The sequence below is a fragment of the Falco naumanni genome, chromosome 4, assembly GCF_017639655.2.
Source record: "Falco naumanni isolate bFalNau1 chromosome 4, bFalNau1.pat, whole genome shotgun sequence".
Lineage (NCBI taxonomy): Eukaryota > Metazoa > Chordata > Aves > Falconiformes > Falconidae > Falco > Falco naumanni.
In genome coordinates, this window is record NC_054057.1 from 77,620,887 (window position 1) to 77,637,717 (window position 16,831).

At 38.0% G+C, this 16,831-nt stretch overlaps 1 protein-coding gene and 1 long non-coding RNA gene across 3 annotated transcripts; both read right to left on the minus strand.

Moving 5' to 3' along the window:
* Positions 1–66: 66 nt before the first annotated feature.
* On the minus strand, positions 67–5,995 carry TNFRSF17 (TNF receptor superfamily member 17). Its single transcript, XM_040590476.1, has 4 exons — positions 5,917–5,995; positions 1,912–2,040; positions 1,444–1,575; positions 67–645 (listed from the first exon to the last, which is right to left on the minus strand). Exons 1-4 carry the CDS (start codon positions 5,993–5,995, stop codon positions 389–391), a joined length of 597 nt encoding a protein of 198 aa, XP_040446410.1. The 3' UTR covers positions 67–388.
* LOC121088129 lies at positions 2,036–16,544 on the minus strand. 2 transcript variants are annotated; one of them, XR_005827835.1, is made up of 7 exons: positions 14,527–16,544; positions 12,918–12,979; positions 8,360–8,919; positions 7,964–8,030; positions 6,756–6,873; positions 2,604–2,644; positions 2,036–2,046 (listed from the first exon to the last, which is right to left on the minus strand). It is a non-coding gene; the product is annotated as an uncharacterized LOC121088129 (long non-coding RNA). The 2 variants fall into 2 exon arrangements; XR_005827834.1 differs by lacking the exons at positions 2,036–2,046; positions 2,604–2,644 and having other exon boundaries at positions 6,100–6,873; positions 14,527–16,541.
* Positions 16,545–16,831: the final 287 nt, after the last annotated feature.

The following is a 16,831-nucleotide window of genomic DNA, read 5'->3' on the forward strand; positions in this document are numbered from 1 at the left end:
TCTTGGAACATTCCTTTTGTACCATCAAGCAATTTGGGGCACAAGATCAGAGTTTAACATAAAATGTATATTTGCAAACTTGTTTATTGATGGGTTTGTGTATATCTGACATAAGTAGATACAATCTCTAAAGGCAGAAAAAGCCATCCTATGTAGGGACTTTCAGAAATTAAAAATTCCAGTAACTAGATTGGTACCTGAGAATCATGGAGAAATACTTGACCAAAGAGATACTAGAATTAGAAATATATGACAATATTAATGAAAGCTCAATGGAAGATCTACAGAGATGATGTACTAGCCTTCTCCACTGACTGCAAGTATTAAGATTAATAGCTATACTGGAATAACTTATTTATTTTATGCAATAAAAATATACTTCTCATAGTCATCCAGCACCCAGAATATAGTTACAATAATCAAAAGATTTTGTGGTAACTAGAACAGTAGCTCCTTCTTCTGTAGCTGGCAATGGAAATGAAGTTTCACAACCAGTCTGAGGTTTTACCAAGCCACAGTCACTGCAAGTGCATTCTTCCACTGAATACATTAATGTTTCTCTTTGAAGTGAGTGTCTAATTCCTTCTGTATTCACACTTCTTTCAGTATTAGCCTTGAGAATATTATTCAGCTCCACAGAAGAGTCTATAAATATACAGAAGTTCATTTAATACATACATCGTGCTATACCAGACATACAGTTAAAGACCACATTTCATTGTATTCCAACTATGTTCCTAACCTTAGTGAAAGTTTTAAGATATAGTGAAAGTTTTAAGATATAGTGAAAGTCTTAAGAAGTAGTTATAGACGATAATCTTTTGTTCTATGATAATATACCCCCTATACTTCAGGATAAGCATTTAAGTAATCTAACACATATTTTCTAATTGATTATTATTTATTGGCTGAGCACTCTACGAATATTAGTATTTGTAAACCATAAAAACAACGTAATTCTTTTCACCTTCCCAAAATACACCACATCTGCTTCTCACAGGCTAGAATATTAAGTAAAAATACGTAATATCTTATAAAATGGAAAGCTAATACTGAGTTTGTATCCTGATTCTATCTGGGTGGAATTCCTTTTGCATTCAGTTAAGAAGAGGATGAAACCCTTATAAACATCTCTTACTATTGAGGGTTCATGAATGATTTCTCAAACACCAGCAAGTAAGCCAGGTATGAATATGCAACAATCCTGACATGATCCAGAACCAACAAAGAGAGATCGCTGCTTTTACAAGTTATCGTCTGGGTATTTTATTCCCTTAATAACTTTAATAACGTCATTGAGACTATTTGAGGAATACAAAACAATGCAACAAAGACAGTTGTCAGGATCTGGAATATAAATTATATGCAAAATTTATACATGGTAAGAGTAGCTAAAATATACAATGATCTAAAATTATTTCATAAAGCATCTTATTTATTCACCTGTGTTTTTCAGATTTCCTTTTAGTTGCTTTAGGTGCTTCCATTTAAACAAGACCATAAAGGTGAGCAGAGTGAGCATTAAAATTACTCCTAAGCCCAAACAAATCCAGAGAACTCCACTTGGATCAGTACCTTATGGAATAGAAGAGATGCACTAAATTAATTGTTAACAATAATCAATAAACAGTAAACATGTCCAACACATAAAACTTCCATTATCAAAGGAGCAATTTCTATTTCCATTTTGAGTGACAGCTCAAGTAAAGCTTGAGAGCTTTACTCTTCTTAACACACGTACTCACGCAGGACAGACTGCATATGTCTTTAATATTTTTGAGCCCATATATTATTCTGATAAACTCTTTCCAAGTTTTACAGTTCTTTAAGTTTTTATGTTTACAATTCTATGTAAAATACAACATGAAAATGCCCAGCATAGCCACAAAGTATTGCAGAAATATTACTTACTCTTATCACAGTAGTTTTCACAGGAAGGCGGCGGTGTACTAGAACATCGAAGATGACAAGGCTTACAAGAGAGCAGCAAATTATCATAGTATTCATTTTTGGGGCAGCGTGCCATCAGGGTCAGTAATTATGGAACTGGAAAGCCACAGAAATTGTAAAAGAGTGAGGATCATCTACAAAGGGCTTTTCAGTTCTCAGTTTTAGCAAATCTAAGAACAGCTAGCAATGATAGTTAGACTTTGATCGCAGCTCTGCTACACAGTGTCATGTGTAATAAATAGGATTTAACTCTGAGGCCCCCAAGGAATTACTGTTCCTTTTTTGGCAATTCACAACTGTAGAAAAACTGAACAGCTGCACCAAGATAATTTTAAATGTAAATTTTGTCTGAAACAGAAAAGGGTTATTTATAGAAGACATTTCTTGAACAGGTGCTAAACATTACAAACTGTAGAAAAGCAAGACCTCCAAACAGAAGTTCATAATAATTGTTCTTGTCTTTAGAATTTGGTGGGTTTTTTCAAAGTGATGGGCCACAGTAATTATATTTTCCCTGTAACATGCAAACTATGCAATGCCTACTTCTTGTTCTTTTTGTCCCAGTCCAAGGAGCATAAGATGAAAAAAAATAAAGGCAGGAGGCATAGCAGTAAGAAGATAAAACCAATTCCGTTTCTAGGTTTGCCACTGACCTATTCTACAACTTCAGACAACTTCCTTCATACCCATTTCCCTGTATGGACAACAATATTCAGAACACAGATGATGAAAGAATTACTTTTTGTAAATTAATGGTTTTCTGATTTTAAATGAGATACTGTTAAAGTACAAGTTCAACAATTACTTCATAATTGTGTTGTACAAAATACATCTAAGACCCTCAGTTATAACAGAAAGACAAAATACAGAGATTCAGTCACTGGGGTATTGCTCCTCAGTTCCAAATTAGCCTTATTAATCCAGTCTATTAGGTTTTGGTCGGATCTTTTGCTTGGTTCACTTTTGGGGTTTTAGCTGTTTTTTTGCTTATAACTATAGTTATGTGAGAAGTGTAATAAGATTACATTCTAATCACAAAAGAAGAGCTATATGAATCTTTCAGTTTTGATTCAAAATATTATCTGCATTTTTTCCCTTACTTTCCCATAATGCAGAACTGTTACTGTACTAAAACTGCAGTACCCAGCATGGAAAAATAGATGAGCCCTAGATTTCAGTGTTGTGGTAGAGGGTATATGAAACCTCCTTGCCAGCCAGGTGATGGGGCACACTGAGCATGCCTAGGTTTGTCTGGGTCAAGGTAGTGAGTTACACTCACTGTGTAACACTTCTGAAAATGCTAAGGTCTTCCTGGGTCTTCTCCCAAGAAAGAAAAAAAACACCTTCTGTGTCAGACTGCCACAATGAAAATTATTTACACAGCTTACTTATATCCTGACTTTTTAATCTAACAGAATTTATTTTAAATACAAAGTTGTCCAAGAATATCTAGCAAGTTGCAATAACTACCTCTACCCTGTATCACTTCCACAGGTAGAGTTACAGGCTTATTTATAGTTAAATTTCTCCTTGACATAATTAATTGCCTTTTTGACTATAGAAAGAGAAAAGAAAAATATTGTATAAGGATTTGTAATTTCATACCACATTACTATGTATGAGACTTATTTTCCCACAAAATGGACCATGTGGGAATACACGAGCTGGTTTTAGTGGAACAGTCTAACAAAACAATCTGTATTCTAGTCTCTAGCAGATGGAACTGCTTCTTGTGGCTTCTGCACTTGTTTCTGTAGGCCAGGTGCACAGCTGTAGGCTATTACAGACTGTTCTCCCTATTCAAGATAAGTGGATAAACAGGAATTGACAAAATCTGATTTAGGCATGACAAAAGAAAATACAGATACAGACTGTGGGTGATGCCAAATATTTCACCAGCAGTCAATGCTGGTTCTGAAGTCATAAAACTGGTTCTGGCTTGCTTCATACATTCACCATCCAGGGGAACAAACCTAAGTTATTACTAGAATATCATTCCTATTTCTGATGAAGCAGCATTTGGTAGCTTATGCAAAAAATGATTTCAGGTTTTGCTTTTAAGATGCTGCTTAACCTTTTCATTCATGGAGAAGACAATCAAATTCTCAACTGTGACCTGAAGAAGGCAGATATTCATCGCAGTATCTTCATGGTATCCACAGGTAAGATAAATGAATTTCAGACAAGCTGAGTCCAATGCTTTAATCTTTTATCAATATAATTCCATTGACTTTAAATGAAATGCTCACTAATTTTACTTATTTTCCTTTGCCATAACTTCCCATTGTTCTTGCAGTTTTATACTCCTAACTGTAACTTATACTAAGACCCCTTATTATTTTAGAAAAGAACTAGCTGACTAATTATATACATGCCTTCTGCATCTGGTTCCAACACTACATATCTGCAGCACAAGTACAGTCTTTACTGTTGTAAAATTCCTTATGAAATCAATATCTCTCAAATTCCAAAACTTTCAAACTATATCACAGCTGCTGACTGTTTCTAACATTATTTTAGTAGTCTAGCGAACCCACATCTCCACTATAAGAGATGAATGAACCAGTTCCTTAATAATTTTCACACTTTTTTTTTTTTCCCAGTTGCACTGAGGGTGGGGGAGAGGACTGTCTTTGTTTCAGCTGCTTTTATTAATTCTCTTTCCTCATTTTTTATTGTATGATAATGACACTTTTTTTTTACTGAATTGTGTAGGTATATTTATTTGGAGCACTAGCCTTCTTCAACAGGTGTTTTGCTAAACAGATAGGTTTATAGCATTTTGGTATTAATTCACAGCTTCACAAAGAAGAGAAAGAAGTTCAGATTGACAGTGGTGAGTATTTTTGGTGGGAGATAGCAAGATTCTGTTGTTAAATAGCATGTAGAATTCCCAAGTAGGCAACACAGATAATACTAAGCTTGAACAATGACAATTAATAAACCCCTTAAAGTTCAGTATTGTTACCATGAAGAAAAAAACCTTGAAATAATTGCTAGTGATAGGTTCTGTTAGACAAAACACCTTTATGTGCTACTTCAGGTGGTCTTCAGAATTTTTTTAATGGAGGAGGGATTCTACTGAGATGTATTTGTGACTTCTCCCATATGCACCCACATTCTGTAGCACTGACCAAAGAATAAAAGCCAATGCTTACTTATCACTCCAGAAGTCAACACATGTAGTTCCTTTACTGTTTTCAAAAAAACAGGCCTAAGCCAAAAATGCACACAGACACTTACAAGGTATCTTCAAATGGTATTGGCTGAAGGAGGTAGCTTTCTTTGGAAAATATTATTCTTAAATATTATCCATGCAGGAAAGTTATCTGCTTCACAGGATCCATGCAAAATAATTGTATTCAAATTCACTAAGTACTTTCAATGAAAATGATTAAACCCATGCAAAGTATGAGTTCATAGAATCACAGAATAGCAGGTTGGAAGGAACCTAAAGGATCATCTGGTCCAACCTTTCTTGGCAAAAGTATGGTCTAGACAAGATGGCCCAGCACTGTCCAGCCAAATTTTAAGTGTTCAGTGTTGGGGAATCCACCCCTTCCCTGGTGAGATCATTCCAATGGATAATTGTTTTCATTGTGAAAAAATTTCCTTGTGTCCAATCAGAATCTTCCCAGGAATAACTTGTACCCATTACCCCTGTCTTTTCCATGTGACTCCTTGTAAAAAGGGAGTCTCCATCTTCTTTGTAGCCACCCTTTAAATACTGGAACACAGTAATAAGGTCTCCCCTAAGCCTTCTTTCCTCAAGGCTGAACAAACCCAGTTCTCTCAGCCTTTCCTCATATGGCAGACTTCCCAGTCCTTTGATTATCTTTGTGGCCCTTCTCTGGACCCTCTCCAGCCTGTCCACATCTTTTTTGTATAGCTGGGACCAAAATTGAACACAGTATTCCAGGTGTGGTCTGACAACTGCTGAGTAGAGTGGGATAATGACTTCATTACCTCTGCTGGTGATGCCCTTGTTGATGCAACCCAGCATCCTGTTGGCTTTCTCTGCTACAACAGCACTCTGTTCACTCATATTGAGTTTGCTGTCCACCAGGACCCCCAGATCCCTCTCCACAGAGCGATTCCCCAGCCAGGTAGATCCTGCTCCACTCCTGGATTATGTTTTCCCAGGTACAAGATCTTACACTTGTCTTTGTTGAACTTTGTCACATGGTCCTACTCTACTTATTACTGTAATGTATTCTACAACTGATACATATTTTGTATTATATGATACTATTCGCAAACACTGCAAAGAATGGGTTCAAAGAGAGAAATGCTGATCTAAAAGCAACACAAGAAGTAATAAGATAGGTCTAGAAGGGGTGTACACACTGCTTATAACATTGCTTCTCTATACCCACTTGCTACATCCAAATATGATTTCTAAATTCCAGGGGAAATGTACTGAAGTTATCAATACAACAATGATGTAAATTAATGCTCAATGGTAAGAATACTTTCTCTGGTGCAGTTGATGCAGACATGAGTTCATCCCTGAAACTTAGAAATTTCACTTCTGAAATGTAAAGTGATACCTTTAAAGGGCCTTCTAGAAAGATGACCAGTTTTTAGCTCAGATTCTTCTGAGGTTCAAGACTAAGTCTGAAATCAAACTTCAGGCTTATATGCTCTACTAAAGCAAATAAAAATACATTATTGATAATTTACAAGTAAGATACATTCCAAAATACACTCTTATGCAACAGATATGAGGAGTATTTTCTAGAAAACCAGATGGCTCTCAAAACACCACTCAAGAATTGTTCAAACAACTGTCTTAAATAACTCACATAAGTCTAAGGTAGCCTGGACTGGTCTGAATCTGTTTAGGATGGCCTGATGAAACAAAGAACTGTAAGTTCATGATGTGGACCTATGTTTTTCTTTCACAACATCTTTCTGGATGATCTGAAAAAAACAGAAAGAAAAAGAAGAAAAGGAATAGCATTTCAGTGAGGTGTAAAATACACATTCTATTTCTGAGTTTGAAACTCATATGATTAAACCAACATTGTTTTGCTCAAGCAGATTACGAAACTAGCATTTGTGAAAAAGTAGCTGAAGTGATATATTCAGTAAAAAGAACCCACAGCTGCTGCCCTTGCTGAGGGTGTCACTGGTAATACAGAGCAGTTCAGACAGGTAACGGAAGCAAGTAGATGATGGTAACTTTGTACAGTTTTATGTCCTCCAAGCAATGTACATTCTTTCCCTTTCCATAACCCTCTCTCTGCCCATGTTTTGACAGAGCAACACTGGCAGTTGTTTGGAAGAAATTGTATAGTCCTGATGATAATATTAAAAAAAAAAAAGAGAAGATTCTCAAGGCATACTGTAAACTCAGTGCTGTTATATGGGACATTTTTAAGGTGATTTATTGACGCAAGTTTCACCCTGAGGCAGGGATGCTTCCCAGTAGATGTAACCCAAATATAGGATTTCTGGGAAAAATATTAAAGAGAGGAGTGGAAGACTTGACATTACTTTGAGAGGCAATTAACAATGAAAGGAACTACGTGATAGAACTTCTACTGTAGGTAGTACTGTTAGTCTTCATGACTACTTTACTTTTTGCTGTTAAATTCTTTCCTCTGTTTTCCTAGTTCAGAGGTGCATCTGGTTTTACTTATGGGCAATGGCTTTTCTTGTGTATGCAAAATACCTCTTTCTCCAATACAGCATGCTGTCATTGTACTTTAATACATCTGCCATATGATATGCAAGTGTTAATACTGTGATTCCTAATTGCTAATAACAAGTGTTAATATTGTGATTCCTAAATTATTTTGCCACTCAAATGTAATAATATATATTCTATATCAGACTATTTTGGCACAAAGATGATTCATGTCTTAGTAAGACTGGTCTGTAGGTCACCAAAGATTTGGTTAGATTATATATGGCTAAGGTGATTAATTGTCTTGGTGTTAGTGAAAGGCGCAGTCCTGCTTTTCACTCTACAGTATTCTGAAGCACAAGAAAAAGTTCTAGGGCTTACCTGACCACATGGCAAGCAGCTTTAATTTGTTAATCCAGTCAGTTCATGAAGTTTTACCCCCTAGGGCCTGGAAGAAAGGCCAGAAAGAGAAGAGAAGAGAAAAAAAGAAATAGTTGATTAGCTAGCGGGGATGTGAAACTAAGTCCACCACAGAAGTAAATTTGGCAAACTAATGCACTGATGTCTTCAGTTAAAAAGTCCTGTCAAACACTAAGTACGGTATAAATTAATGTGTGTCTAATTATTTGATGTTGTATATATAGGATCATAAGATATTGTGGCAGATATGCTTACACTTTCTATAACCATCTGGCCAGAAACAGTTTTCCTATGTGGCTTGTTAGAGTTCAAACACATATATCATAAGACGCAGAAGTAAATACAAAGAAGTCTCACCTTTTCAATCAAACGTGTAGATGCAGTGCTTAGGGACATGGTTTAGTGACAGACTTGGCAGTCCTCGGTTAACAGTTGGACCTGATCTCAAAGGTCTTTTCCAAACTAAATGATTCGATGATTCTAAACCTCCCCTCAAGTAAAAGGCTAAATACAGCTCATTTCATCACAGCTCTGGAGAATAATGCTGTCTCTTATAGCAGTAATTTTCCTCCTACAGTTGGACTACTATTTCCCAAAGCTTACAGCCTTTAGAGATAAATGATTTTTTTTTTATAAATGTCCCCCAAAACACAGATTGTGGAGTATGAAGCAAAACATCTTTCACACATAGGAAACTGGGGAGCAATGATAGTAAAGGGTCTCTAATGTGTCATTCATATAAACAACCACCATACAAGTCACAGTCTTTTCTTAGCTATATATAGTTTTATTGATGTATGTAATGACAAAACAGAAGTGACAAATGATAGGAAAACTATGAGGAATTACAGTTGTCACAGCCCATTGCCTTTGTTTTCTGCACATCTTAACATTCCAAAGTTCTACTTCCCAAGGATCTGAAAGCAAGCATATAATCAGAAGATCCAGATAAGCAATAATTCTCCATGACAGACCTTATTACACATCTAAAATACACATTATTTCAAAATCTATGTCCTGTGGTTCACCTGCTGTTTTCACTGCCTACATGAGATTCCCCAGAACTTCTGAAGAGAAATATCTATACAGCAGTTTGGAAATTACATTTAGGGGACTATTTCTTATCATACTATAAATATCTATTTTCATAGCAGAAATTAATCTAACATAACTGTTTATCAAGTCAGTAAAACACTGCCGTGTTCACTCTCAAAAACACGTGTCAAACTGTACAAGAAAAATTCAACAGAGGATTACTTGCTGCAGTGCGCAGAAAATGTATTTTATATTTATTATGTAGATGAGTGATGGCACTTACAATAAAACTGATTTGGGGTAATGATGTGCTACCAGGAATAAGGAAGACATTTTCTATCTTAACAAGATTCTTCTGCAACCTTCATTTTTGAGTAATTTTGACAGGAGAAAGTTAATATTTAAAAAAAAAATACAAAAACGACAAACCATTAAGCACTTTGTTGGGAGAAGTGTACTATACCAACTGGCTTTAATTTGACAGATGTAGTACCTGAATTCGGAAGCTGTTTATAAAGTAGAATATGGGATTCAGCCAACCAACGAAACAAAACCCAGAAGCATTAAGAATAAAGTCATTAAGTGACATTAAGATAAGGATATTGTTACTTAGAAACTGTAATTATGTTATGTTAATAATTTATCCACTGCCTTGTATAATACACATTAAATCCTCTAAGCGGCACACCATTTTGTTACATGTAGACTATGCACAGACACGATAAAAAAAAAAGTCTGAGAGGACTGGATACTGATATTTCTCCTATAGTGATATTTACCTTTAGGGAATAATAAATATATGGCTTATTTACCAGTGAAGTTACATTTCAGCTTTTTTTCAGTTATGGGATTTACAGGGTTTGCATTGGCTTTTCACAGAATCACAGGATGATCAGGGTTGGAAGGATCTCTTGAGATCATCCAGTCCAATCCCCTGCTAAAGCAGGGTTACCTAGAGCAGGTTGCAGAGTCAAATCCAGGCAGGTTTTGAATGCCTACAGGGAAGGAGAAAATACAGCCTCTCTGGGTAGCCTCTGCCAGTGCTCTGGCACCCTCAAGGGAAAGAAGTTTTGCCTCATGTTCAGATGGAGCTTCCAGTGCTGCACTTTGTGCCCGTTGCCCCTTGTCCTGTCACTGGGCACTGCGGAAGAGAGCCTGGCCCTGTCCTCTTGGCACTTGCCCTTAAGATATTTGTATAGATTGATAAGACCTGTCTCGGTCTTCTCTTCCCCAGGCTGAACAGGCCCGGCTCTCTCAGCCTCCCCTCACAGGGGAGATGCTCCGGGCCCCCCATCACCTCCGCAGCCCCCGCTGGCCCCTCTCCAGCAGCTCCCTGTCTCTCCTGACCTGGGGAGCCCAGCACCGGACACCGCACTCCAGACACGGCCTCACCAGGGCAGAGCAGAGGGGGGGGATCCCCTCCCCCGTCCTGCTGGCCACGCTCCTCCTCGTGCACCCCGGGACACCACTGGCCTTCTGGGCCACACGGGCACGCTGCTGGCCCATGGGCAACGTGCTGCCCACCAGCACTGCCAGGCCCTTCTCCGCAGAGCTGCCCCCAGCCTGCACTGGGGCGTGGGGTTGTTCCTCCCCAGGTGCAGGACCCTACGCTGGCCTTTGCTGAACTTCACTAGGTCCCTCTCCACCCAGCTCTCCAGCCTGCCTGGCTCTCACCAAATGGCAGCGCAGCCTTCCGTGTATCAGCCACTCCTCCCGGTTAGGTGACATCAGCAACTTGCTGAGGGTACGCTCAGTCCTTCATCCAGGCCACTGAGGAATAAGCTGAACAGGACAGGGCCCAGCACTGACTCCGGGGGAACTCCACGAGCTACAGGCCTCCAGCCAGACCCCGTGCCGCTGACCGCAGCCCCCTGACCTCTGCCATTCAGCCAGTGCTCAGCCCACCTCACCATCCATCCACTCACCTAACCCAGGCCTCCTGAGCTGACCTGTGAGGGTGTTACGGGAGACAGTGTTACAAGCCTTGCTGAGGTCAAGGGGGACAACACCCACCACTCTCTCCTCATCTACCCAGCCAGTCATTCCATCATAGAAGCCTATTAGGTTGGTCAGGCATGATATCCTCTTGGTGAATCCATGTTAACTACTCCTGATAACCTTCTTTTCCTCCCCATGCTTAGAGATGACCTCCAGGATGAGCTGTTCCATCACCTTCCAGGGATGGAGGTGAGGATGACTGGCCTGTAGTTTCCTGGGTCCTCCTACTTGCTCTTTTTGAAGACTGCATTGACACTGGCTTTTCTCCAGTCCTCAGGCATCTCTTCAGTCCTCCAAGACCTTTCAAAGGTGATGGGGAGTGGCTTAGCAATACCGTCTGCCAGCTCCCTCAGCACTCAGGGATGCAGCCCATTGGGGCCCATGGATCTGCAGGTGTCAGGTTTGCTTAAGTGATCTCTAATGTGATCCTCCACGACCAAGAGAAAGCCTTCCTTTCTCCAGACTTCCTGTCTTGCCTCCAGGGCATGGGAAGCCTGTTACATTACTATAAGTTCTAAAACTCCCCAAGATATCCTCTAAGAATAATAGAATTCAGACAAGTTAAGCTGGCCTGCTGTAGTTGACATCATTATAAAGAGTAATGGAATATAATTATAAGAAGAAAAGTGTCAACTGTGGAAACAACAGAAAAAAAGAAAAGGAAAAACAGTTCTCAGATTTGTTTCTGAAATGTTTCAGTCTGACTCAAGAGTGACACCAAGGGGCAATTTATAAAGACCACTTCTTTGCTCTTCTAGCGTGATGATATCAACACTGACAACTCCTCTCTGAACTTCAAAACTCCATCTGGAAGCAGTAAAACGTCTATTTGTTGTTTAGAATAATAATTTTAGCATATTGTCAATTCTACTAGGGTCTCAAACTAAGGATTTCAAGAAATCAAATATTTTTTACTGGTGAAGGGCACATGGTTAGGTAACAGCACAGCACAGACCAGTAGGTAGTATTTTGGAGCTGTGACACACACACACGGAGACACATACACACAGACACACACCCACGATTTACAACCTTCTATCATGTGAGCAGAAGACCTAGAGTTACATGCTGCTTTGGCAGAATACAGGCATACCAAACACTGAGCATCCAGCCAAAGCATTTCTTGCTATGAACCCAAATTTGACTGTTGGTTTCCTTGAACATCTGGAAAAGCCTAAGACTTCCAGGAATCCTTGTCAGTGCCCATTCTTAACATGTGTTAAATTGGTATTACTTATGTGACAGAGATCAGTCACCTGAAAAAGGTAAGAAGAATTTTATCTTTCACTAATTAGAAAAAAGCTATTGTGAGTTTCAACACCGAAATAATAAAATGAAAAATCTCACCAGAAAAACAAAGAAAGTAATACTATTATGTCAATAATTAAACATATAGATTGAAATTCATCTCTCAGAACAGTAGCTTAAGGTCTATTTACCACACAACTTCAACAATAAAGCTTTGTTCTAACACTGCTTTGGGGTTTCTCTGCTCATGCTTGTGCCAGCTTTTTTGCCTGACTGTACTTCAGAAATTCTGCTGGCATAATTACATAGCACTTATCAAGAGAAAGAGAGTTTTCTGCTAGGACTATTACATTCCCTTCACAAACAACATTAGCTAGGCTGACAAAGGAATTCTTCTGGCTGTATAGTTGATTCTACATAGGTCATTTTGTGCTGGCACAGCTTTCTCCCCCACCCCCCTCACTAAGGCAACTGACCTACACTGTCAAGTCTTACAGTACGGGCTTGGTCTGAGTCCTCTCCAATTCTCTGAAGTTAGTTACAGAAAAAATCCAAAGAAAAAAGCCCCTTATAAATCACCTCATCACAACAACCCTAAAATTCTGAGCTAGCAACGTATGTGTAAAAAACTCACCACTTTTTCTTCCCAAATGTTACTGTACATCAAGGAACAGCAGTCTTACAGGTAGTTCCCTCCTAAAAAAAATAATTAAAACTTTCTGAAATGCTTATTATCAGAAATCCATATTTTGGTTAAGTGCATGTTTTAACTGTATGGCTGGGAGGAGATAAGCTGTTCTAGGAATGAGGTACACACTGCTAATAAACAAAAGGAAGGGGTTATTAAAGGACTCGTGTTCTTTAACTTTTACAGGCTGCACAGAACAATGCTCTTTTTAGACACAATATTGTATAATGTCATTTGGGCACAGTGCAAAATCAAGAACAATGTGGATTTTGCCTGTTTAGTTCAGCACATTTTTTAATTAGACCACTGCTTTGAAAAGAGTGATGTTGCTATTGCTACATCTGGTATTTCCAAAAAAGATTAAACAACAAAACAACTGAATAGAAAAATGTTCCTTAAAAATAGTAATCAAAACAGCAATCGTATAATCTTTGTCAACTAAATTTCAGACAACTTCTGTATCCCTTACTACATTCAAAGTTTATTTAGCTAGGAACAAAGTTATGGAAAAGATTAAGTGCATAGCAAAGACAAGCAGTGTTAACAGACTGTAAACCCTTTGGGGAAAGAAGATACCTTTTCATTTGTCACACATTCCACATGTGCCAACATGGTTATGCAACTGCTAAGGACAACGCATAAACCAATAATTGTATAAGCAAGTTTGGATGAAACTAATACTTGTTAGAATGCCTGTGACATTTTTATGTTGGTGTAATAGTTTTTACAGAATATAAACTTCCATTTCTTTCTTCATTTCTTAATGCAAGCACTTACGTTTTGTGTTGGAAAAAATAACCTCCTACATACTACTATTTTAGTAACTTTGAAGATGGGCAAAACAAACTCAAACTGATCAGTGGCATAATGCCAACAGGAGTAAAGGAGTTACAACAAAAATAAACATGCACGAACACCTATGAATGATGTGAAATGCTTGGCATACACTAAAGTCTAACAAAAGTTTTTCTTCTGATAATTTTAACTGGATTCTCTAGCCATTCAGTGTTCAGGACAAGTTTATGTAACACACAATTACTTTATTTCAAATTCCCATCTACAGCATCACAGTGCCAATATGTGCTTTCTCTCAAAACAGGAGGGAAATTACAACTGACTTAGCCATCTCTATTGCAAATAACTCCCCATGAAAATTGCCTTCTCTGGAATAAAAAATACTGGCACAGAATAATTCTGGAGTAATCAGTCCTATTTAGAAACAAGTTCACTATTTCATTCTCACAGTTTCATAATGAAGCAATTATTTTCTGCAACAATATTAACGTGTTAACTATCTGTAGAAGAACAGCTTTAAAAATCTGTTTTTCTTTCTGTTATTCTTTCTTCATAGCAGTAATGCCATTTTGCTATTTTGCTTTAGTCATTACCAGAACTAAAATCTTAAGGGATCTCTAATGGACAACATGCTCCCTTCAGCGGGAGAAAGCGCATGAAAAACCCACATGGAACTAGTTATCTATTCCCACCTCCCTGGAGACAGAAAGACAGCATGTAAAACTTTCCATATGAAACATAACTGTTCTAAAACTCTTACCACATGTATAAGGCAGAAGGATCTGGCCTAGAGATGTTATGGAACCCAACAGTGGACATGGCAACTCCAAGCTTTTCCATGTCAGGGAGTCACTGCACTAAGACAGGGTGTGAATAAACAGCATGTTACATGCCCTGCATTAACATCCTGTATTGATATTTTCAGTGCTAAGTTCAACATTTTCATTATCTCATAAAAACATTCTAGAAAAATGATATGAGGCACAGCTGAATTCTGTTTGATAGTGAGGAGTCACTTTGTGCATCTGTGTTAGACTGTAAGACCCACTTTAAATACCAGCCACCTTTTCTGCATTTTTTTACCTCTACATCAAGCTGTAAGACTGATAATTTGATGGTATCCAGAACTGCAGATTCTCTCTGTTACTTGTCTCCTGCTAGAACAATACTAGCTTACAGCAATGGAAGATCATCTCCTGAGGATCTGGCACTGAAGAGTTATCACTGTTGCTCGGTCAACTCAGCATCCTAGCCCCTGAGGTTCTCAAATTTGCCTCACTTCACAGGGAGCAAAATACCCCGTTTCCATTTATCACTTCCAGAGAATCTACATATCTTAGGCTTGTAATATATACTCTCCACATCCAACAGATTTATAGGTGAAAACAAATTTAACTTTAACAAAGCAGAAAGTTAATTTTCTTTATCAAGATGAAAGCATAAAAACAGTTGAACAGAGGTCTGGATTGTACTTAAAAGATATTTTCAGCTACTTCAGTACCTTAACTGACATAACTCCCACCAGTCCTACACCTGGCTTTCAGATCTCTAAAACCATACAGTCTCTGCCCTTCTTCAGAACAGGTTCTCTCCTGTCTCTAACCTTTCCAATCCTAACTCAGTCACTGTATACATCATTAAAGTGATTTCATTCTTCCCTTCCTTGCATGAGCGTTCTTTGCTCAGCACATTCCTTCCACATTAAGCAATCCTTCTGCTACTTACAACATTTTCAGCTGTCATAATGTTTATAAACTATGTATAGATTCTTCAGAACGCACACACCTAAACCCCCATCTTTGTTTATTTTGAGCTTTGATAGCAAAAAACACCACACATAACTAACAGGTTTGATAGCAAAACTATTTCTCTAAACCACCCTTCCCCTAATATTTCAGTCTGGAGGCTCACGGTATCAAAACCACAGAAAAAATTCTGAATAAGGAATAAACTGCAATGACTGTGCATTCAAAAAGAGGCATCTTAAGCAAAGAACTTGCTAGCACCGAACATAATGATTTTTTCAGTCTGAACAACAAGCTAAGTAACAGAAAACACAGCTGAGAACTCTGAGCCTCCAGTTAAAGTCATCTGAAAAAAAGGGATAGCACTTGTAAAAGTTGACCGTTCAGTCTTCATTTCTAGAGATATAAAAGCAAGAGAAAGGTTGTATATACAGGCAAAAGTGAGAGACACATCACTACCTTGCAAAATAATGAGCTGAGCTTATGAAGTATCTGAAAGGTAAGGAGATAGACACAGAAAATTATAAACTGGTATTTTAGTCTATGGATCTATGTATTTCTTTTGCTATCTAAAGTAAAAACAATTAATGTTGTGCCCTTTTGGAAGTCTGCAGTATGTGCCTTAACTGTTTCAAAAGACAGGCTTTAACTTAGATTGGAGACCTTAGAAAGAAGAATCCAGCTCAAAAGTACTCATTATCAACCCACAATGAGATATGTAAGAATTAAGTTGCTAAATTCCTTTGAGGATGCCTCTTTGCAAGAAGTAATTCTACAGCTGGACTGTGGAAGAGAGCTTATGCTATGGTGCTACATTCAGAAAACCAAAGACTTTTATTTGAATCTCCTCCAATCAAATAGCTTAAAATACATTAATGTAACACAAATACAGCAATTATGCGGGTGTCCAGCAGAGGGAAAGTAAGAGGTCAGAAACAGCATTTGTTAAATAGCAGGGTTAGAACAAATTGGTGAATAGATGTTTCCAGGTCAAGATATCTTAGTTTGGACTGCACGTGGTCTTATGCAAATATAAAACCTGCTTTATAATTCACTTACGTTTCCAGGAACCCCAGAAAAGCTTAGGATAGACTTGGCTCTTGAAAAAGCCATCATGCTGAAACATAGTCTGTTTTTTGTTCTCTAGTTCTCAGCTACATCTCTACAAGCTACAAGGAAAGAGATTTTGCCAAAGTTTAAGAATATTAATTTATAATCTCCTGGCACTTAATCAAACTTAAACCTAGTTCAGTATTTTCAGTTCTTTGTCAAGCCTTATTAGTATTATGAAAGGTATTTAGAAAAACTCTTCCACAGCCT